This window comes from Balaenoptera musculus, chromosome 1, assembly GCF_009873245.2.
Source record: "Balaenoptera musculus isolate JJ_BM4_2016_0621 chromosome 1, mBalMus1.pri.v3, whole genome shotgun sequence".
Taxonomy (NCBI): domain Eukaryota; kingdom Metazoa; phylum Chordata; class Mammalia; order Artiodactyla; family Balaenopteridae; genus Balaenoptera; species Balaenoptera musculus.
The window spans coordinates 144,528,059-144,552,535 of record NC_045785.1 but is presented as its reverse complement, the minus strand read 5'-3'; the positions used below and the strand labels follow the sequence as shown (position 1 = coordinate 144,552,535).

Sequence of the window (24,477 nt, the reverse complement as noted above, 5' to 3'; positions counted from 1 at the left end):
CACGCCCAGGTCGGAGGACTTATGGCCACGGCATCCATCTAGGAGGAGAACACCGAGCCGAGACCTCCAGCGTGGCCTTCCTCTTCTACCGCCCCGCGCACTCACTCCCGCCCCGCCCCTCCGGAAGCTCCCCGATTGGCTCCGGAGGGCGAGGGTGCCGCTGATTGGCCAGCGGGCCCTTACCGCGCAGTGACACTGCTCTCTCCCGGCCCTGCCCGGCCCTGAGTGACAGCCCGCCGGGCCGCGCACGGGGACGAGGACTTCGCCTGCGGACTCACGCAGCGCGGGTTGCGGCTCCCGGCTCAGACCGAGGCTCACTCGGCCGGGGAGAGGGTGGCAGGAGCAGTGGGCCGAGGGGTAGGGGTTGGGGGTGCAGGGAGGGCCTCGGGTCTTGGGCTGGGGGTGCAGGGCTGGGAGGAGGGCGGGGCCGCCAGGCGGCTCCGGGGAGCCCAGGGACATGGCACTGCCCGACGATGAGGAGGGGACAACGGTGGCGAACGGGCACCCGCCCGCGAACGGATACCTCCCGGTCCCGGGGGACGCGCCTGCTGGAAAGGTGAGCGCGGAGACGCAGAACGGGCCCAAAGCCGGCTGCCTGGCCCTGAATGGGGTCTCTCGGGACAGCCCCAAGGCCGCCTCGGGAGCCCTGGACGGGCCGAAGACTCCGCTGGCCCCGGAGGAGGAGACCCAGGCCCGGCTGCTGCCCAAGGACCCCAGCGAGGAGACGCCGGCGGTCGAGGGCACCCTGGTGCCCCGGAGGGCGCTCTCCGCGCGGCGCTTTTTGGTGCTACTGATCTTCAGCCTGTACTCGCTGGTGAACGCGTTTCAGTGGATCCAGTACAGCATCATCAGCAACGTTTTCGAGAGCTTCTACAACGTCTCCTCGCTGCACATTGACTGGCTGTCCATGGTGTACATGCTGGCCTACGTGCCCCTCATCTTCCCGGCCACCTGGCTGCTGGATACCAGAGGCCTGCGGCTCACCGCCCTGCTGGGCTCCGGCCTCAACTGCCTGGGCGCCTGGATCAAGTGCGGCAGCGTGCAGCAGCATCTCTTCTGGGTCACCATGTTGGGCCAGTGCCTGTGCTCTGTGGCCCAGGTGTTCATCCTCGGCTTGCCCTCCCACATCGCTTCAGTGTGGTTTGGGCCCAAGGAGGTGTCCACAGCTTGCGCCACCGCCGTGCTAGGTAATCAGGTAAGGACTAGGGTAATAGATGAAAATCGGATTCTGAAGGACCAGATAAAACGTCATAGGCCATGTGAGCTAAGTATATGGATGGACCCTTAGGAGGCGTTCTATAAATGAAGGAGAGATGAGCAGTCATAAAATAGGAAGCAGTCTTGGATTAAAGAGGGGTTTTGCTTTATTTGTGAAGACAGACCTTTCAAAACCAGTTTAAAATGACTACCTGGTCATCTTTGAGAATTACCTGTAAAGTAATTACCGGTACAGGCCCATATCTAGGCCTAACATCATAGAAAACTTGTCAGTGCAATAATGAATGAGTCTAAAGTAGGTATTATTTTTGTCATCAGTGTATTCTTTGCAAAAGGAAGGTGCTGGGTTCTGGGAAGTTTGTTCTTGAGTGGTCCATGTAAACAGCTTCTGTTTAATTTTATATATTAGCAGTCAGCAGAGTGCCTGGTACATAACAGACATTGTAAATGATCGCTAAATAAATCTAGTGATAAAGACCTCACAGCATTACTGAGTCCTATTACCAAATTTTAACGGTAAGAAAATGCAAGACAAATCATAGATCATAGAATCCATTGCAAAAGTGTGGCTTATTTTGCCAAGTCTCCATTAAACTGTTTCCTAGACTTTGCCAACACCGTAGGTTCAAATTCATTAGCATTCCAGTAGCATTATTAGGTAGAATTTGTGTGTGTGTGTGTTTTAATTGCAGAATGGTCCTTTTACTGTAATTTAAATTTTGCATATGGAGTCCTATGATACTTTATGTAAATTATATTGAGTGTTCATTCAGCTTGAGGAGAATCAAGTTAAAAACCTGTATAACAAGGGACTTCCCTGCCGGTCCCATGGTTAAGACTTCCCCTTCCAATGCAGGGGGTGTGGGTTCGATCCCTGGTCAGGGAGCTAAGATCCCACATGCCTTGGGGCCAAAAAAACCAAAACATAAAACAGAAGCAATATTGTAACAAATTCAATAAAGACTTTTAAAAGAAATTGCTTAAAAAAAAAAAAGAAGACCTGTATAACAAAAATGTTACCTCTCTCTATACATATATCATGTAGCTATGTAACAAAAGAATGTTACTCTTTTACTTCTGGTCTAACACTTGTTTCAAGATCACAGTAAGATCTATTTAAATTCCATGTAAAGACTAACTCTACATGTGGGCTTATTGCTTTATATTTATTTCCTTTAAAAGTACAGAAGAAGGGATAGCTTGAAATATAGTTGTATATCCAAAATAATTTGTGACTGATATTTTAGTTGGTTGCTTCTGCATGTTTGGATAGGAACTGTTCCCTTAAAATATTTTTTCATTTACGAAATTATATGCAAGATTAATACTTCATTGAGCATGATGGAAATATTATCAACTCCATATCTATGGATTATCTATTTCATGGATAATAAATGGAAATGTTTTCTCATAGGCAGGTTTCCCTCTAACACTTAGCACACCTCTGGGCCTTCCTCCTACATTCTCCCTAAGTGTTCGAATCCTTCCTTGGCTCTAGTAGCTCTGCACTTGCTCACGACCCCCAAGTATGCATCTTTAGCCTAGATTATGGAGTGATCATTCATAGTAATATTCAACATTATTGAGCATTCACTAAACCTGGCACCATGCTAAGTACTTTACACACATTGTTTCATTTAATTTAATTATGTAAGGTAGGAACTATTAGTCTCCTCATTTTATATATACAGAAGCTGAGACTTGAAGGGATAAAATTATTTTCCAAAAGTCACACAGCTGATTAGCAGCAGAGTTCACACTCAGGTCTGTCTGATTCCTGAACCCTGTCTTTTAACTACCCATCTACTGTGCCAAGTCTCTAACCTGAGGGAACCTTCTAAAAAAATTTTTTTTTTAAATTTTTTAGCCATGCTGCACAGCTTGCAGGATCTTAGTTCCCCAGCCAGGGATTGAACCCAGGCCCCAGCAGTGAAAGCACCAAGTCCTAACCACTGGACTGCCAGGGAATTCCTGAGAGAACCTTTTAAAACATAGATCAGATCATGTCACAGCTCTGCTTTGAACTCTCCAATGATGTCCCATAGTAATTAAAATTAAATCTAAATTCCTTACTCTGGATTACAAAACCTTACTAATATGTTTTTGGTTCCTTAAACAACACTAAGCTTGCATTTTTCATAAGGGCCTTTGCAAAAACATTCTCTCTGTCTGGAATGTTCTTCCTCTTAGGATCACATTGTTATATCCGTATTATCATTCAGCTCTCAGTTTAAATTCATTTTAAATATCATTCAGTGGCATTTCTTGAGGATCCCATTTAGAGTTGCCCAGTCGCTGTCTTATTACATCACTGTACTTTAATCCTCTATGTAGTGCTTATCACTGTCTGATATATTTATGTTTATATATTAATTGTTAATTATTACTCTTCTCCCATCCCCACCATTAGGTTGTAAGTTTCATGAAATAGGCACATCGTCTGAATGTACAGCATTCATTACAGTGCCTGGCGCGTTGTAGATTCTCCATAAAAATGTATTCAATAAATGAATGAGCTTCAGACTTATGTAGATACTGGTCAGCTGGATATTTCCACTTGACTATCCCATATGACCCCACCAATCAAAATTTACCTTGTCTCCCAGCTCATTGCTCTTCATTTCTGCTGCCACCATCTTAGCCTTGGCCCCCCGTAGCTCTCACCTAGAGCTTGCTAACTGATTTTCCTATCTCTGCAGCTCTTGCTCTCTTCCCTCTATTCTCCACATTTGTCCATTGTGGTCATTCTAATGTGCAAATCTGTCCTGGACACTCCCTTGCCCCCTGCAGTGTCTTCCATTGCCCTTAGGAAAAAATTCAAACTCTCTTAAGTGTCAAGTGAGACCTTCCAGTTCTGCCTCCTGCCAATTCCTCAGCATCACCTCTCTGCACAGCCTCCATTCCTCATACACAGACTCTTTCTCTGCTCTGAGGGGACTTGTGCACTGCTTACAGTTTCTCACAAGGTCATGCTCTCTCCTTCCTTTGTACATGATGTCCCCTTGACTGGGAACATTTTTTTTTTTTGAATTTTATTTTATTTATTTTTTATACAGCAGGTTCTTATTAGTCATCAATTTTATACACATCAGTGTATACATGTCAATCCCAAGCGCCCAATTCATCCCACCACCGCCACCCCTGCTTTCCCCCCTTGGTGTCCATACGTTTGTTCTCTACATCTGTGTCTCTATTTCTGCCCTGCAAACCAGTTCATCTGTACCATTTTTCTAGATTCCACATACGTGCGTTAATATACGATATTTGTTTTTCCTCTTTCTGACTTACTTGACTGGGAACATTTCTATTTCACTTGGCTAACTCTAATTTCTTATTCAGATCTTTGTTCCTTCAGAAATTTTTCCTGAACCCCAAGTCTATACAAGGTGCTCCTCCAAAGTACTCTTTTAGCTAAGGTGACCGTATGTTCCAGCTGGCCTAGAATAGTCCAGGTGTACATCTGTTGTCCAGTACAGCTGCTCATGGGGTCCCTCTCACTCTGACTAGTGTTCTTGCTTGAATGACCAATTACACGATCTTCCCCATCGTGGCACCCTCTACCTCTCATCACAGTACTGCTCTTACTACACTTGTAATTACCTGTTTAACTGTCTCTATCCAGCTTTTTATAGGGAGCAAATGAAATATTGGTGAATGTTACTATCTCTGCCTCAGCCTCCTTTTTGAAACCTATCTTGGGCCCTTCTGTCTCACCTCCATCCCCCAAAGAATCTGAAATCTCCCTCCACTGAGTCTCCTTTAATACTTTGATTTTATTTCTCTTGTTGTGATTATCATAGTCGGCCTAATTTTTTTTTTCCTGAGGTGAAATTCACATAACATAAAATTAATCATTTGAAAGTGTACAGCTCAGTGGCATTTAGTACCTTCACAATGTTGTGCAGCCATCACCTATATCTGGTTCCAAAACATTTTCATCTACCCTCAAAGAAGACCCAGTTCCCACAAAGCAGTCACTCCTCATTCCCCCCTCTCTAGCCCCTGGCAACCACTAATTTGTTTTTTCGCTATGGATTTCCCTAGTCTAGATATTTCATATAAATAGAATCATACAGTATGTGACCTTTTGTGTCTGGCTTCTTTCATTTAGCAAGTTTTCAAAGGTCATCCATGTTACAGCATCTATCAGTATTTCATTCTCTCTAAATAATATTTCATTGAATGGATATACCACATTTTGTTTATCCATTCATTCATTGATAGACAATTTGCTTGTTTCCACCTTTTGGCTATTGCAAATAGGGCTGCTATGGATATTCATGTACAATATTCAATACCTGTTTTCAGTTTGGGGGTATATACCCAAGAGAGGAATTGCTAGATCATATAGTAATTCTATGTTTAACTTTTTAAGGAACTGCCAAATTGTTTTCCATGGTGACTGCAGTGTTTTACAATCTTATTAGCAGTGTACAAGGGTTCCAATTTCTCCACATCATGACAACATTTGTTATTTTCTGTTTTTTTTTTAAATTATAGCCATTCTAGCGGGTGTCATTTTGATTTGCATTTCCCCAATAACTAATGATATTGAGCATTTTTTCATGTACTTGTTGGACATTTGTACATCTTCTTTGGAGCAATGTCTATTCAGGTCTTTTGCCCATTTTTGAATTGGGATGTTTGTCTTTTTGTTGTCGAGTTGTAAGAGTTCTTTATATATTCTGGATAGTAGATCCTTATCAAATATATGATTTGCAAATATTGTCTCCCATTCTGTAGGTTGTCTTTTCTCAGCATTTTTTGTGTGTATGTGTGTATTTTTATTCTCCTTTTTTATTGTTAAGTAGCCAAAGGGTAAGGAGTGTGTTTTACACAACTTTATAGCAGCATCATTTGGATGGTTGGAGCTTAGTAAATGTTTATTGAATAGGGAAGATATTTGACAGCAATTTTCCTTTAATGGTATGGTAAAAAGACATTAGAATATGGTGCTTTAGAGCTTACGAAAGGACCTTGCAATAGTGGTTGTCTTTATGTTGATTAATTACTATTTTTTCTCATAATAAGAAGAAAGAATTAACAGAACTGTTTCTTTTACAGCTTGGAACTGCAGTTGGCTTTTTGCTGCCACCAGTTTTAGTGCCGAACACACAGAATAACACACAACTGCTGGCTTGTAATATCAGTACCATGTTTTATGGAACTTCAGCTGTCGCCACACTTTTATTTATTTTAACGGTAATTGGTAAGTGAATTATTTTCCCTAAAGCTTAAATAGATAAGTGCATGACAAACATATGAAAATAAAAATAACCAACCCTGAAAATTTGTACTGGTAATATCTCAAGTGCTATTTGCTTGTTTCATTCTTGCTGTTCACTTTCTTGTTTAGGTAATGAATGCTACACGCCTAGGGATATGTTATGGTCCGCTACATCTGTTTTAATATTGTAAAGGGTTTGAAGACTAATTCGTCTCATTTATCTCCCTACTAACTTTTCTTTCCTGATAACTGTTGGTTTCAAACATATTACCTGCCTCCTCTTTGCATATCCGTCTACATGTCTGCATCTTACGCTAACCTCGCCAGGAACAAGTTCTTGTCGTGCTTTGAAATGATGCGAATAGGCTACAACCTTCCTTTAAATGATAAATCCTTCCAGGGATCCCCAATTTAACAATTAACTGGATCTGAAAATGTTGACCAGTGAATGATCCTGGGCAGCAGCAAGCTGTTCAGCAGAATTTCAAACTGTGGCAACTATCTGCTTGTTAGCCCACTCCAGCAAAGCACTGCTGCCACCACTCGTCCCCGAGTCCTCTCGTCCGGGCCTGTCTCTTGAAGCAGTCAGTCAAAATCAGCTGCAAGCAGCCATCATCAGTTTGGAAGAAGGTTTGGGAAGGTCTGCTTTTTAAAGTTTATTTTTAATGGGAAACAATTTTGATTTCAGGGAAAAGAACAGGTGAGGCTTATTTAAGCAATAGAGCTGCTAACATAACTATAATATTGCCTTTTGGGCGCTCAGTATATCTTAAATTGATTTGAAGAAGAAAGGAACTTTAAAGTTGAAAGGCCATCTTTTTTTTTTTTTTTTTTTTTTTTTTTAAAGGGGAAATTTTACGTTCTTTTATTTATTTATTTATTTATTTATTTATTTATTTATGACTGTGTTGAGTCTTCGTTTCTGTGCGAGGGCTTTCTCTAGTTCCGGCAAGTGGGGACCACTCTTCATCGCGGTGCGCGGGCCTCTCACCATCGCGGCCTCTCTTGTTGCGGAGCACAGGCTCCAGACGCGCAGGCTCAGCCAATTGTGGCTCACGGGCCCAGTTGCTCCTTGGCATGTGGGATCTTCCCGGACCAGGGCTCGAACCCGTGTCCCCTGCATTGGCAGGCAGATTCTCAACCACTGCACCACCAGGGAAGCCCAAAAGGCCATCTTTTAATCATTAAAATTTATAATTAAATTTCGTTATAGCTGGAGTTTTAAATTTTATATGTTAATTTTTACCATGGTTACAACAGTAATGAAAAATGCAAGTTTTTTTTATGATCACCAGATATAAAATCCTCAGTTTTCAAAGAAAATGTATGTTAAAGACTATGGAGTGTTTTGATAGAGATGCCTTTATTTTTTTAAATTTTATTTATTTAGTTAATTTATTTTATTTTTGGCTGATTTGTGTCTTCGTTGCTGCACATGGGCTTTCTCTAGTTGCAGCGAGCAGGGGCTACTCTTCATTGCAGTGCACAGGCTTCTCATTGCGGTAGCTTCTCTTGTTGTGGAGCACAGGCTCTAGGCGCACGGGCTTCAGTAGTTGTGGCACGTGGGCTCAGTAGTTGTGGCTCGCGGGCTCTAGAGCGCAGGCTCAGTAGTTGTGGTGCACGGGCTTAGTTGCTCCGTGGCATGTGGGATCTTCCCGGACCAGGGCTCGAACCCGTGTCCCCTGCATTGGCAGGCGGATTCTTAACCACTGCACCACCAGGGAAGCCCAGAGATGCCTTTAGAGATGAACTGCTGGACCCAGGGATAGGAAACTCAGCCCACATATTTTTAATTTCCCTTAAGATAATGAACAAAATATTCTCTTGGTAGCATTTAAAGTATTCTGACATGTCCAATCTACCTATGATTGGTTTTTATGTTTCTGTTAGGGAGTGGCATATTTGCTGTGTGCTGACTACTGAAAAAGGATAAATTATCCCTTGTACTTTTTTGGCAGTTTAACAAGGTTTTAAAAGAAATCTATATTTTTAAAAAACAAATTCCTGTATCTACTTTTCTGGTAGCCATATTTGATTTGCTAGATGAAGTATGAGATATAGTTTATATACATTTTGCATAAATGGATCTTCCATTAGCAATAGGGATTATTAAAATATAAAATTCTCTTTCCTTTGATTGCTATGTATCTTTGCATAAATTCTGGTTTTCCTTTTTTTATCGTCTTCAATTGCTTATCTCTTTGGAAGAAGTGAGAGTAATAGACTGTATATAAGATATCTATAGATACAAAATTATATATATGACACATGTATTTAAACATATATATATATATGAGATGCTACAAATATAAGATTTTTATTTGTCAAAGGAGTGGGACAAAAAACATAGGTATGACCATTGGCATATCACCCTGTATTATTTAAGAAATTAAAAGAGAGCTATTCATGTACATAATTATTTATGTACTCATGGCTTATGAGTAGAGAGTGGAAATGGAAATGGAGGGGAATGGAATGGTAACAGAATAGGAAAAAAAAAAGCTCATTGTCAAGTTTTGCTTGGTGACCTATAAACTTAATCTTATGATACTAAGCATAGTATAAAAGCAAGATAATATACAGTTGTGATATGAAAGTCTAGGTTGAAAATTGTGACATTTAAATTAAAAATTTACCTGTTTTCCTTATACCTAAGTATTTGCTATTGAGGAAAATATGGATTATTTTAAAAATCCTAACTTTCTTAAAGTTCCTTAATTACTAAGAGACAATGTTACTTCCTTCTAAATTCTACCCATAAATACTTTGGAAGCACAATCAAATCTTATAAAATAATTTAGTTTTGCTGATGCTTTTCAGCAATGTGACATATACCAAACTGGTATTCAGAAGTCTTCCTAAAATACTAACTTGAGGAGGGTTCATGTCCTGTAATCCTATTACCCTCCCTAAGTGTAATCCATCTAACATTTCTAGGAATTAAGCCCAACCTTCCACTGAATTTCACACTAATACCCCATTCTTATTGGGAGAATACCTTTACAGTCTCTAACATTTGATTGATATGTACCAAACATGTTTAAAAGCACAACTACATGCTATATTTCATTTAATCCTCAAAGCCCTATAAGGGCGGTACTATTATTATCATTCCCATTTTATAAATGAGGAAATGGGGCACAGAATTGAAGTAAATTTAACTTACCCATGGTCACAGTTAGTATATAAATGCTAAAGATGAAATTTGAGCCTAGGCAATCTAACTCCATTAATAAAATGTTACATATACAAATATATCATTTTAATTTTTACTTAGTCTGATTTTTTGTTTCAATTCCTCTTGTATAAGTGGTAATGCTGTTGTATTTGAAAGCTGTTCTTCTAATGCAGAGCAGTAAACTATATCACTTAAGTATGTCAGTTAAAATCCTTATCATTCTGATTCACTAAAATGAGTGGATGACAGAAACTAAAAGTAATGGCAGTCAAAATATTTAATATTAAGGTATTTAAATACATGAGTATAAAACATGCATGCATAATTTTACTTTTGATTCTTATATTCAGGATATTTGTATATTGGCTCCTATTATAAATTGTTAATAGAAGTATGTTTTACTTAGTGTATAAGAATTTCAAGCCCTGAGAAAAGTCTCTGATTTTATTTTATTTTTTAAACTTTATTTATTTATTTATTTTTGGCTGCACTGCACAGCATGTGGGATCTTAGTTCCCGGACCAGGGATCCAACCTGTACCCCCTGCGGTGGAAGCCAACTCCTAACCACTGGACTGCCAGGGAATTCCCTGAAACGTCTCTGATTTTTAAAAATAAACATTTCTCAAAAAGACAATGTATTTTGTGTAGTACTCAATAATTACAAAATTCTTTTACACATATCATATAGTCCTCATACCAGCTTGTTGTTATTATCTCCACTTTATGAATGAGAAAGCAATAGCTGAGAAGCAGTAATTGATTTCTTCGAGTCATATAGTGAGATGAGGCAGAGCCAGGATTCAAACCTGTGTTTGTCTTATAATAAATTAATATGTGTAATGTCCGCTTGAATCACAAAGGCACAAATAATGAAATCATAAGATAATATTATAACCTGATTTCAAAAAATAGAAGTGGTTCTAAACACAATAGATTTGTTATTTATTCATCATGGGAGAAAAAGTTTGAATGTGGTGCCCAAAATCCTTTGGCTACTTTCCATGCCTATTGCTAAGGGTGGAGAATAACTGTTTTATTAATTAATTATTTTATTAATTATTTTATTTGCACAACTTTTTGGTGGGGAGAAGAGAAGAAGTTAGAAGTCGATTTTTCAGTTTCAAAGGGGAAAGAAAAAGCCACATTTCGTCCTTTGAAAGGAGCAATGAGGCGTCAACAGGGTCATAGGCCAATGGTTTTTTTGTTCCTCTTTTTTTTGTTTTCTTCATAGACTTAAGCCTGACTTTACTATATTGTGTAGCTGGTAGATAAAGTCTTTAGTTTGTCCAAGAGAGCAGTTTGACTTCCTGAAACTGACATAACACTTGTATTCAGAAAACAAGTCTAATGGAATTAAAGACTACCAGAACTTGTTTTTATTTTGCATTTGAGTTCAGATCTGAGCCATTTAGACTTATTTTACTATAGTAAATAAAAATCTAAGTAAGAGACTTAGGACTCATTCAATACCCATGACTACGTTGTAAGCATAGTTTTTACATTCTGAAACTTTGTTTTACAACCATGTGAGTTCTGTTTTACCAATATTAATAAAAAGAGATGTCTCCTGTCTTAACTAGGATGCAAAGAGACTTTCAGGAGAGGACAACAGGTGTCCTCAACAGTGCAAGGAGCAGATAGGGTGAAAGGAAGGGGAGGGATTGCAACCACTTAAAACGTTTTATGTCTACCAGTCCTCCAATGTAAGGATATTAAAAAGTAAATATTTATGAGTTATGTCTCTTCTTCAGTTAGTTGTAAGACCTATAAAAATAGAAGTCTAGTTTGTTGTTTTATTTATATCGTAATTAATCCATGTTTTGGTGAGCAAAGAGCTGTAATTTTTTAATTTTTAGCAGCAAACAGGAGAATTAGAGAATTACAATATTGTGTGCAAGTTTTAAGGATCATTTCTTTCTTTTGCAGTGATTTTCAAACCTGGCTGAGTGTTGAGTTTTGTGTAATACAGTTTTAAGGTTCTGTTCTGGAGGTTCTGATTCACTGAGCCTTCTTTAGAATCCCAAAATCTGTATTTTTAAAAAATTTCTACATGATTACAGTTGACAGTCAGGTCCATCAGATCTAGACCACTTTCAAACTACAAAGCAGGCTTCTTTGTTGGAAGAAAGAAATAGCCACTATTTAAAAAGAGAGAGCGAGAAAGAGAAGGAGGAAATTCTAATATTTTAGAAAATATTACTTTCTTCTGAATCCATTTACCTTCTTTTTGGCTTTTGAATTTACCCTACTTTATTGATTCTAAAGTGTACATTTTTTTCATGGCGTCTCTGAAATTGAGGTGCCTTTATAATCAATCAATGGCATCTAAGATGAATAAGTTCTAGAGATATGCTGTATAACATTATGCCTATAGTTAACAATACTTACTGTACACTTAAAAGTTTGTCAGGAGGGTGGATTTCAAGTTAAATATTCTTATCACAGTAAAAAAATATCAATGGCATGTAACATTGGTGTCAACTGAGACATGGTTATGTGAAAACCTTCTGTTGATGCCTGCCAAGATCATTAAGTGCCAGCATCAGACCATTTAAGATTCAGTGAAATACAGCATTTTTCCTGTATGTATTTTAGTTTAAAATTTTGAGTCAATACTAAAACTAGATTTTAATTTCTGATGTACCACTCTTAGCAGGTCAGCTCTTCTATCAAAAAGTCTTGACTCCTGGCTAGCCATACCCTACAGAAATCTCTGCCTAGCCATCTGTTGTAGGAAATTAGTAGATCCTTCCCTGCCCAGCAAAAGGGCAGTCTCTAAATGTCTGGCTGAGAAGGCTGTGCGATCTTTCTCTAACTACATAGTAATGGGCAGTGCTAGAACTTACAGTATCAGAAACTATGTATCACACTTTTATGTCTCTCAGCTCTACCCCTAGATTTTCCATATGCAGCTGAAGTGAGTCAGCAAGCAGGACCTAGCTCTGCTCCCATGAATCCACATGGACCTTTTCAGTTCTAGAGGGGTAATTGCATCAGATGATAAACTTTATATCAAATTTCAGAAGAAAATAGGTACTAACTCAAGACAATCCTCTAAAAGTTCAATAAGATACTGGCTTGCTCATATCTGATAATTACCTCTAGTTACAGATTGAACCAAATTTAGAAATAGAATCGTTGAATACTTAATATAATAGAAATTAATCTTGCTTAACTAAAAATGGAATAATCACTGGGCAAAGTTGTGACGTAGTATTGATGGTTTTACAGTTCAGTTCTGTGAATTGGCCAAATCTCGCTGAGTTTTAGTCCATCTCAGAGGGTTGAGATGATAATATCAAACTATTCTTCACTTAGAAATTAGTGAAAATGAAAAGCCTTACTGTAAAAGACTTTTACTACTTATTTAAACTTAAACTGAATTTAGTCTGCTCACTAAAGAAGACTCGTATATTGAATTATCTTTTCATGTATGTTTCCAGCATTCAAAGAAAAACCTCAGTATCCACCAAGCCAGGCTCAAGCAGTTCTCCAAGACAGTCCCCCTGGAGAGTATTCCTACGTGAAATCAATAAGGAACCTATTTAAAAATATTCCTTTTGTCCTTCTATTGATCACTTATGGTAAGTGGTTTTATTTTCGTTGATGTCTGTGTAAACCTTTGAGCATTAGATTATTTTCTTATAATCTAGTGGTTTGAGCTTTAATTAATGAGATAATGAGATAGGTTTATTAACTCTATAATAATAGCATAGTCATAAACTTAAATTTTTAACCAAAAGCAAAAACTTCAGAATGGATTTCCTTACATGTTTTTAGAACAAAAAAAAATTGTGGATATTAAAGAGAGAAGCAGTCTTTTTTTAAACAATTTTATTTAATTAAAAAAGTTTTTTTATACAGCAGGTTCTTATTAGTCATCCATTTTATACATATTACCGTATATATGTCAATCCCAATCTCTCAATTCACCACACCACCATCCTCCCCCGCCACTTTCCCCCCTTGGTGTCCATACATTTGTTCTCTACATCTGTGTCTCTATTTCTGCCCTGAAACCGGTTCACCTGTACCATTTTTTTAGGTTCCACATATATGCGTTAATATACGATATTTGTTTTTCTCTTTCTGACTTACTTCACTCTGTATGACAGTCTCTAGATCCATCCACGTCTCTACAAATGACCCAGTTTCATTCCTTTTAATGGCTGAGTAATATTCCATTGTATATATGTACTACATCTTCTTTATCCATTCGTCTGTTGATGGGCATTTTAGGTTGCTTCCATGACCTGGCTATTGTAAATAGTGCTGCAATGAACATTGGGGTGCATGTGTCTTTTTGAATTATGGTTTTCTCTGGGTATATGCCCAGTAGTGGAATTGCTGGATCATATGGTAATTCTATTTTTAGTTTTTTAAGGAACCTCCATACTGTTCTCCATAGTGGCTGTATCAATTTACATTCCCACCAGCAATGCAAGAGGGTTCCCTTTTCTCCACACCCTCTCCAGCATTTGTTGTTTGTAGATTTTCTGATGATGCCCATTCTAACCAGTGTGAGGTAATACCTAATTGTAGTTTTGATTTGCATTTCTCTAATAATTAGTGAAGTTGAGCAGCTTTTCATGTGCTTTTTGGCCATCTGTATGTCTTCTTTGGAGAAATGTCTATTTAGGTCTTCTGCCCATTTTTTGATTGGGTTGTTTGTTTTTTTAATATTGAGCTGCATGAGCTGTTTATATATTTTGGAGATTAATCCTTTGTCCATTGATTCGTTTGCAAATATTTCCTCCCATTCTGAGAGTTGTCTTTTTGTCTTTCTTATAGTTTCCTTTGCTGTGCAAAAGCTTTAAGTTTCATTAGGTCCCATTTGTTAATTTTTGTTTTTATTTCCATTACTCTAGGAGGTGGATCAAAAAAGCTCTTGCTGTGATTTATGTCAAAGAGTGTTCTTCCTATGTTTTCCTCTAAGAGTTTTATAGTGTCCAGTCTTACATTTAGGTCTCTAATCCATAGTGAGTTTATTTTTGTGTATGGTGTTAGGGAGTGTTCTATTTCATTCTTTTACATGTAGCTGTCCAGTTCTCCCAGCACCACTTATTGAAGAGACTGTCTTTTCTCCATTGTATATCCTTGCCTCCTTTGTCATGGATTAGTTGACCATAGGTGCGTGGGTTTACCTCTGAGCTTTCTATCCTGTTCCATTGATCTATGTTTCTGTTTTTGTGCCAGTACCATATTGTCTTGATTACTGTAGCTTTGTAGTATAGTCTGAAGTTGGGGAGTCTGATTCCTCCAGCTCTGTTTTTTTCCCTCAAGACTGCTTTGGCTATTTGGGGTCGTTTGTGTCTCCATACACATTTTAAGATTTTTGTTCTAGTTCTGTAAAAAATTTCACTGGTAATTTGATAAGGATTGCATTGAATCTGTAGATTGCTTTGGGTAATATAGTCATTTTCACAATATTGATTCTTCCAATCCAGGAACATGGTATATCTCTCCATTTGTTTGTGTCATCTTTGATTTCTTTCATCAGTGTCTTATAGTTTTCTGAGTACAGGTCTTTTACCTCCTTAGGTAGGTTTATTCCTAGGTATTTTATTCTTTTGTTGCAGTGGTGAATGAGATTGTTTCCTTAATTTCTTTTTCTGATCTTTTGTTGTTAGTGTATAGGAATGCAAGAGATTTCTGTGCATTAATTTTGTATCCTGCAACTTTACCAAATTCATTGATTAGCTCTAGTAGTTTTCTGGTGGCATCTTTAGGATTCTTTAGGATTCTCTATGTATAGTATCATGTCATCTGCAAACAGTGACAGTTTTCCTTCTTCTTTTCCAATTTGTATTCCTTTTATTTCTTTTTCTTCTCTGATTGTCGTGGCTAGGACTTCCAAAACTATGTTGAGTAATAGTGGTGAGAGTGGACATCCTTGTCTTGTTCCTGATCTTAGAGGAAATGCTTTCAGTTTTACACCATTGAAAATGATGTTTGCTGTGGGTTTGTCATATATAGCCTTTATTATGTTGAGGTAGGTTCCCTCTATGCCCGCTTTCTGGAGAGTTTTTATCATAAATGGGTGTTGAATTTTGTCAAAAACTTTTTCTGCATCTATTGAGATTATCATATAGTTTTTATTCTTCAGTTTGTTAACATGGTGTATCACATTGATTGATTTGCGTATACTGAAGAATCCTTGCATCCCTGGGATAAATCCCACTTGATCATGGTGTATGAGTCTTTTAACGTGTTGTTGGATTCTGTTTGCTAGTATTTTGTTGAGGATTTTTGCATCTATATTCATCAGTGATATTGGTCTGTAATTTTCTTTTTTTGTAGTATCATTGTCTGGTTTTGGTATCAGGGAGATAGTGGCCTCATAGAATGAGTTTGGAAGTGTTCCTTCCTCTGCAATTTTTTGGAAGAGTTTGAGAAGGATAAGTGTTAGCTTTTCTCTAAATGTTTGATAGAATTCACTTGTGAAGCCATCTGGTCCTGGGCTTTTGTTTGTTGGAAGATTTTAATCACAGTTTCAATTTTATTACTTGTGATTTGTCTGTTCATATTTTGTATTTCTTCCTGGTTCAGTCTTGGAAGGTTATACCTTTCTAAGAATTTGTCCATTTCTTCCAGGTTGTCCATTTTATTGGCATAGAGTTGCTTGTAGTAGTCTCTTATGATGCTTTGTATTTCTGCAGTGTCTGTTGTAACTTCTCCTTTTTCATGTCTAATTTTATTGATTGAGTCCTCTCCCTCTTTTTCTTGATGAGTCTGGCTAACGGTTTATCAATTTTGTTTATCTTCTCAAAGAACCAGCTTTTAGTTTTATTGATCCTTGCTATTGTTTTCTTTGTTTTTATTTCATTTATTTCTGCTCTGATCTTTATGATTTCTTTCCTTCTGCTAACTTTGGGTTTTGTTTGTTCTTCTTTCCCTAGTTCCTTTAGGTGTAAGGTTAAATTGTTTATTTGAGATTTTTCTTGCTTCTTGAGGTAGGCTTGTATTGCTATAAAGTTCCCTTTTAGAACTGCTTTTGCTGCATCCCATAGGTTTTGGGTCATTGTGGTTTTTTTTTTTTTTTTTTTTTTTTTTAATTTTTGGCTGTGTTGGGTCTTCGTTTCTGTGCGAGGGCTTTCTCTAGTTGTGGCAAGCGGGGGCCACGCTTCATCGCGGTGCGCGGGCCTCTCACTATTGCGGCCTCTCTTGTTGCGGAGCACAGGCTCCAGACACGCAGGCTCAGTAGTTGTGGCTCACGGGGCTAGTTGCTCCGCGGCATGTGGGACCCTCCCAGACCAGGGCTCGAACCTGTGTCCCCTGCATTAGCAGGCAGACTCCCAACCACTGCGCCACCAGGGAAGCCCGGGTCATTGTGTTTTCATTGTCATTTGTTTCTAGGTATTTTTTGATTTCCTCTTTGATTTCTTCAGTGATCTCTTGGTTATTAAGTAGTGTATTGTTTAGCCTCCATGTGTTTGTATTTTTTATGTTTTTTCCCCTGTAATTGATTTCTAATCTCATAGCATTGTGGTTGGAAAAGATGCTTGATATGATTTCAATTTTCTTAAATTTACTGAGGCTTGATTTGTGACCCAAGATGTGATCTATCCTGGAGAATGTTCCATGCCCACTTGAGAAGAAAGTGTAATCTGCTGTTTTTGGATGGAATGTCCTATAAATATCAGTTAAATCTGTTTGGTCTATTGTGTAATTTAAAGCTTGTGTTTCCTTATTAATTTTCTGTCTGGATGATGTGTCCATTGGTGTAAGTGAGGTTTTAAAGTCCTGCACTTTTATTGTGTTCCTGTCAATTTCCTCTTTTATAGCTGTTAGCATTTGCCTTATGTATTGAGGTGCTCCTCTTTGGGTGCGTATATATTTATAATTGTTACGTCTTCTTCTTGGATTGATCCCTTGATCATCATATAGCGTCCTTCCTTGTCTCTTGTAACATTCTTTATTTTAAAGTCTATTTTATCTCATATGAGTATTGCTACTTCAGCTTTCTTTCGATTTCCATTTGCATGGAATATCTTTTTCCATTCCCTCACTTTCAGTCTGTATGTATCCCTAGGTCTGAAGTGGGTCTCTTGTAGATAGCATATATATGGGTCTTGTTTTTGTATCCATTCAGTGAGCCTGCGCCTTCTGGTTGGAGCATTTAATCCATTCACGTTTAAGGTAATTATCGATATGTATGTTCCTATGACCATTTTCTTAATTGTTTTGGGTTTGTTTTTGTAGGTCCTTTCTGTCTTTTGTGTTTCCCACTTAGAGAAGTTCCTTTAGCATTTGTTGTAGAGCTGGTTTGGTGGTGCTGAATTCTCTGAACTTTTCCTTGTCTGTAAAGCTTTTGATTTCTCCGTCAAATCTGAATGAGATCCTTGCCGGGTAGAGTAATCTTGGTTGTAGGTTCTTCCCTTTCATCACTTTAAATACATTGTGCCACTCCCTTCTGGCTTGTAGAGTTTCTGCTGAGAAATCAATTGTTAACCTTATGGGAGTTCCCTTGTATGTTATTTGTCGTTTTTCCCTTGTTGCTTTTAATAATTTTTCTTTGTCTTTAATTTTTGTCAGTTTGATTACTATGTGTCTCGGCGTGTTTCTCTTTGGGTTTATCCTGCCTGGGACTCTCTGCTTTTCCTGGACTTGGGTGGCTATTTCCTTTCCCATGTTAGGGAAGTTTTCGACTATAATCTCTTCAAATATTTTCTCAGGTCCTTTCTCTCTCTCTTCTCCTTCTGGGACCCCTATAATGCGAATGTTGGTGCATTTAATGTTGTCCCACAGGTCTCTTAGGCTGTCTTCATTTGTTTTCATTCTTTTTTCTTTATTCTGTTCCATGGCAGTGAATTCCACCATTCTGTCTTCCAGGTCACTTATCTGTTCTTCTGCCTCAAATATTCTGCTATTGATTCCTTCTAGTGTATTTTTCATTTCAATTATTGTATTGTTAATCTCTGTTTGTTTGTTCTTTAATTCTTCTAGATGTTTGTTCTTTAACTCTTCTAGGTCCTTGTTAAACATTTCTTGCATCTTCTTGGTCTTCATTCTTTTTCCAAGGTCCTGGATCATCTTCACTATCATTATTCTGAATTCTTTTTCTGGAAGGTTGCCTACCTTCACTTCATTTAATTGTTTTTCTGGGGTTTTATCTTGTTCCTTCATCTGGTACAAAGTACTCTGCCTTTTCATTTTGTCTATCTTTCTGTGAATGTGGTTTTCGTTCCACAGGCTGCAGGATTGTAGTTCTTGTTTCTGCTGTCTGCCAGCACTGTCTTCTTTTGTGAGTTCTCCCACGGTGTTTTAGGTCCTTTATAAATTATAGTTCTGACCACTGTAAGCATATGGAAAATGTCATCAATAATTCCTTTCTTTGACCCTGTGCAAACTGTCATCTATTTTGACTCCTCTATCAAAGTCTCATCCTTCTAGGTCTTTCAGCATAGCAGACAGATATTCCTCCTAACACTGTAGCTTTGACTGCAGGCACCAACACAATGCGTTCCCTTCAGAGTTTTATGGCAGAGTATTCTTTCGTCCTTATATTAACACTGTTTATTAACCAATACCCCCTATTTCTGTCTTACTTGCCTTCAGAAGTCACTCACTGCTATTCTTTTCTTTATATTTTTTGGGGGCAGTGCACACAGGAGTACATAATTGTTTTATAAGTTGTAACAAATTATGCTGTGACCTAAACTCTTACCCTTTTACTGGGATTACTTCCCCCCACCCCTTTTCTTAGTGGAAATTATTAAACACAAAAGTAGAACATTTAATTTAATGAATTCCTAAGTACCCATCATCACCCAGCTTCAACAATTACCAACAATTCACCAATCTTGCTTTTATTTCCTCTGCTTTTTTCCTGGAATATTTTACCTTTTTATTTTTTTATTTTTTTGGCTTTGACCACGCTGCAGCTTGTGGGATCTTAGTTCCCCAACCAGGGATCGAACCCGGGCCCTTGGCAGTGAAAGCGCAGAGTCCTAACCATCGGACAGCCAGGGAATTCCCTGGAATATTTTAAAGCAAATACCAGATGTTATATCATCTCATAATTAAATACTTCAGTTCCTTTTCTTAATTTTGGTTACCTCCACTGCTTAGCTTAAACCTAAAATTCATAACTAGGAAGTAGAGAAAATATAGTGGCTCACTGTTATGTAGTAGAGCAAATTCATTTCTTTAGCCTATCATTTAAGGTGGCTTCTTTCCTTCTTTTATACCTCATTGTTTCCCAATACAAAATTCTCTTTTAGCCAAATTTATAACCAACCCTGTGCCACATACACAGAAACACAAACATGCCTTCACATGCATATACACTGTTAATTCTCATCTATGTAATACATTTTGTGCCATTATTTCTTTTACCTGAAATGTGTCCTTTTTTCCCTTAAGCAGTCCTATAAGAGCTAGCTTAACGTTTACCTCACTTATTGTTCATTGTATTATTCATTCATTTATTCATTTATCCTACCAATAATTGTCAAGTATCTACTAAATGTATAATAGTGCCCTAGATGCTGTGTGGACTAGAAAGAAGCATGATACATGATTTCCACCCTGAAATAATTATAATTCAATTGAGGAGATAATGTAAACCTCTGAAAAGTAAACAATAGTGTAAAAGTTATTTATCAGAAAGATAACAACATAAGAGAAGTTGTATGGCAAGTGCATGCTAAAGGCCTTCAGAATACATAATTGGGACAAGATACAAGAAAGCGAGGGCATCACAGCAAAGATGGTGGTTGAGGCTGGCCTTGAAGGACAGGTTAGATTTGGATAGACAAGGGGGAAGAGGGTAATGGCATGAGCAAGGGCCTTAGATGGCACCGTCTCTGAATATTCTGATTTCTGTGGAGCTTTTATGTATTTTATAGCACATTATTTAGCACCTGATTATGCATAAATAATTAGGTAAAAATTTGTTTAGTTGTTTGAAATTTGTAAAGGACTTCCATATATATTATTTCAGCTAACTTTTTGAGATAGAAAGATTATTATACCTATTTTAAAAATAAAGACTCCGAGTTCTCATTTCTTTTTCTTTTTTTAAAATAAATATTTATTTATTTGGCTGTGCCAAGTCTTTTTTTTTTTTTGGCTGCATTGGGTCTTCATTGCTCTGTGCAGGCTTCTCATTGCGGTGGCTTTTCTTGTTGCAGAGCATGGGCTCTAGGCGCGCAGACTTCAGTAGTTGCAGCATGCAGACTCAGTTGTTGTGGCACACAAGCTTAGTTGTTCCGTGGCATGTGGGATCTTCCCGGACCAGGGATTGAGCCCATGTCCCCTGCATTGGCAGGCGGATTCTTAACCACTGTGACGCCAAGGAAGTCCCTGCGCCAGGTCTTAGTTGTGGCACGTGGGATCTTTGTTGCCGCGTGCGGGATTTTCATTGCGGCATGAGGGATCTTTAGTTGCGGCATGCGGGAATCTTTTAGTTGCTGCATGCGGGCTCTTAGTTGTGGCATGTGGGATCTGGTTCCCTGACCAAGGATCGAACCAGGGCCCCCTGCATTGGGAGCACGGAGTCTTAACCACTGGACCACCAGGGAAGTCCCCTGAGTTCTCATTTCTTAATTCTAAATTTTATTTGTATAGAATTTAAAAGGTACAAAGGACATACAATGAAAAGTCAGTCTTCTCCCATCTCTATCCCCAGGTCATCCACTCCCTGGAAGGAATCACTGTTACCACCTGCAACTTATTTGTTATCATCTGCAATTTATTTGTGAAGCTAGTATAACCTTGATATCAAAATCAGACAGGGACAGTGTAAGAGAAAAATTATAGGCCAGTTTTACATATGAACCTAGATGTAAAAATCCAAAATAAAATATTAGAAAACGTAATGCAGCTATTTATAAAAATGATACTGCATCCTGATGAAGTTTGGTTTATCTCAGGAGTGAGAAACGATTTAGTACTAGAAATGTATGCATATAATTGACCACTATAAGAGATCAAAGAGGAAAATTTACCCAATGGCTGAGGAAAAAGCATTTGATAGAATACAATACCCATTGGTTAAAGACTCTTAGCCAATTGTGAGAAAAATGAACTTTCTGAACTTGATAAAGTTTATCTACAAAAACCCTATAGCAGTTTTTCACCACTGAGGACAATGTTGGCTGTGGGTTTGTCATATATGGCCTTTATTATGTTGAGGAAAGTTCCCTCTATGCCTACTTTCTGCAGGGCTTTTATCATAAATGGGTGTTGAATTTTGTCGAAAGCTTTCTCTGCATCTATTGAGATGATCATATGGTTTTTCTCCTTCAATTTGTTAATATGGTGTATCACATTGATTGATTTACGTATATTGAAGAATCCTTGCATTCCTGGGATAAACCCCACTTGATCATGGTGTATGATCCTTTTAATGTGCTGTTGGATTCTGTTTGCGAGTATTTTGTTGAGGATTTTTGCATCTATGTTCATCAGTGATATTGGCCTGTAGTTTTCTTTCTTTGTGACATCTTTGTCTGGTTTTGGTATCAGGGTGATGGTGGCCTCGTAGAACGAGTTTGGGAGTGTTCCTCCCTCTGCAATATTTTGGAAGAGTTTGAGAAGGATAGGTGTTAGCTCTTCTCTAAATGTTTGATAGAATTCACCTGTGAAGCTATCTGGTCCTGGGCTTTTGTTTGTTGGAAGGTTTTTAATCACAGTTTCAATTTCAGTGCTTGTGATTGGACTGTTCATATTTTCTATTTCTTCCTGGTTCAGTCTCAGCAGTTTGTGCATTTCTAAGAATCTGTCCATTTCTTCCAGGTTGTCCATTTTATTGGCGTAGAGTTGCTTGTAGTAATCTCTCATGATCTTTTGTATTTCTGCAGTGTCAGTGGTTACTTCTCCTTTTTCATTTCTAATTCTATTGATTTGAGTCTTCTCCCTTTTTCTCTTGATGAGTCTGGCTAATGGTTTATCAATTTTGTTTATCTTCTCAAAGAACCAGCTTTTAGTTTTATTGATTTTTGCTATTGTTTCCTTCATTTCTTTTTCATTTATTTCTGACCTGATCTTTATGATTTCTTTCCTTCTGCTAGCTTTGGGGTTTTTTTGTTCTTCTTTCTCTAATTGCTTTAGGTGCAAGGTTAGGTTGTTTATTCGAGATGTTTCCTGTTTCTTGAGGTAGGCTTGTATTGCTATAAACTTCCCTCTTAGCACTGCTTTTGCTGCGTCCCATAGGTTTTGGGTCGTCGTATCTCCATTGTCATTTGTTTCTAGGTATTTTTTGATTTCCCCTTTGATTTCTTCAGTGATCACTTCGTTATTAAGTAGTGTATTGTGTAGCCTCCATGTGTTTGTATTTTTTACAGATCTTTTCCTGTAATTGATATCTAGTCTCATAGCGTTGTGGTCGGAAAAGATACTTGATACGATTTCAATTTTCTTAAATTTACCAAGGCTTGATTTGTGACCCAAGATATGATCTATCCTGGAGAATGTTCCATGCGCACTTGAGAAAAATGTGTATTCTGTTGTTTTTGGGTGGAATGTCCTATAAATATCAATTAAGTCCATCTTGTTTAATGTATCATTTAAAGCTTGTGTTTCCTTATTTATTTTCATTTTGGATGATCTGTCCATTGGTGAAAGTGGGGTGTTAAAGTCCCCTACTATGATTGTGTTGCTGTCAATTTCCCCTTTTATGGCTGTTAGTATTTGCCTTATGTATTGAGGTGCTCCTATGTTGGGTGCATAAATATTTACAATTGTTATACCTTCCTCTTGGATCGATCCCTTGATCATTATATAGTGTCCTTCTTTGTCTCTTGTAATAGTCTTTATTTTAAAGTCTATTTTGTCTGATATGAGAATTGCTACTCCAGCTTTCTTTTGATTTCCATTTGCATGGAATATCTTTTTCCATCCCCTCACTTTCAGTCTGTATGTGTCTCTAGGTCTGAAGTGGGTCTCTTGTAGACAGCATATATATGGGTCTTGTTTTTGTATCCATTCAGCCAGCCTGTGTCTTTGGTGGGAGCATTTAATCCATTTACATTCAAGGTAATTATCGATATGTATGTTCCTATTCCCATTTTCTTAAATGTTTTGGGTTTGTTATTGTAGGTGTTTTCCTTCTCTTGTGTTTCTTGCCTAGAGAAGTTCCTTTAGCATTTGTTGTAAAGCTGGTTTGGTGGTGCTGAACTCTCTCAGCTTTTGCTTGTCTGTAAAGGTTTTAATTTCTCCATCACATCTGAATGAGATCCTTGCTGGGTAGAGTAATCTTGGTTGTAGGTTTTTCTCCTTCATCACTTTAAGTATATCCTGCCACTCCCTTCTGGCTTGCAGAGTTTCTGCTGAAAGATCAGATGTTAACCTTATGGGGATTCCCTTGTGTGTTATTTGCTGTTTTTCCCTTGCTGCTTTTAATATGTTTTCTTTATATTTAATTTTTGACAGTTTGATTAATATGTGTCTTGGCGTGTTTCTCCTTGGGTTTATCCTGTATGGGACTCTCTGTGCTTCCTGGACTTGATTAACTATTTCCACTAAGATCAGGAACAAGACAAGGTTGTCCACTCTCACCACTATTATTCAACATAGTTTTGGAAGTGTTAGCCACAGCAATCAGAGAAGACAAAGAAATAAAAGGAATCCAAATCGGAAAAGAAGAAGTAAAGCTGTCACTGTTTGCAGATGACATGATACTATACATAGAGAATCCTAAAGATGCTACCAGAAAACTCCTAGAGCTAATCAATGAATTTGGTAAAGTAGCAGGATACAAAATTAATGCACAGAAATCTCTTGCATTTCTATACACTAATGACGAAAAATCTGAAAGTGAAATTAAGAAAACACTCCCGTTTACCATTGCAACAAAAAGAATAAAATATCTAGGAATAAACCTACCTAAGGAGACAAAAGACCTGTAT

General features: G+C 38.1%; 1 protein-coding gene across 2 annotated transcripts in view; it reads left to right on the top strand.

Moving 5' to 3' along the window:
* The first annotated feature begins 233 nt into the window (after window positions 1–233).
* FLVCR1 (FLVCR heme transporter 1) overlaps window positions 234–24,477 on the top strand; it is a 42,073-nt gene continuing 17,829 nt past the window's right edge. The window contains exons 1-4 of one of the 2 annotated variants that reach the window (XM_036833373.1): window positions 234–1,195; window positions 6,283–6,427; window positions 6,959–7,075; window positions 13,069–13,209. In XM_036833373.1, coding sequence (XP_036689268.1) covers window positions 458–1,195; window positions 6,283–6,427; window positions 6,959–7,075; window positions 13,069–13,209 — 1,141 coding nt within the window. In that variant the 5' untranslated portion in view covers window positions 234–457. The remainder of the gene's footprint in view (window positions 1,196–6,282; window positions 6,428–6,958; window positions 7,076–13,068; window positions 13,210–24,477) is intronic. The other variant, XM_036833381.1, reaches the window with a different exon arrangement.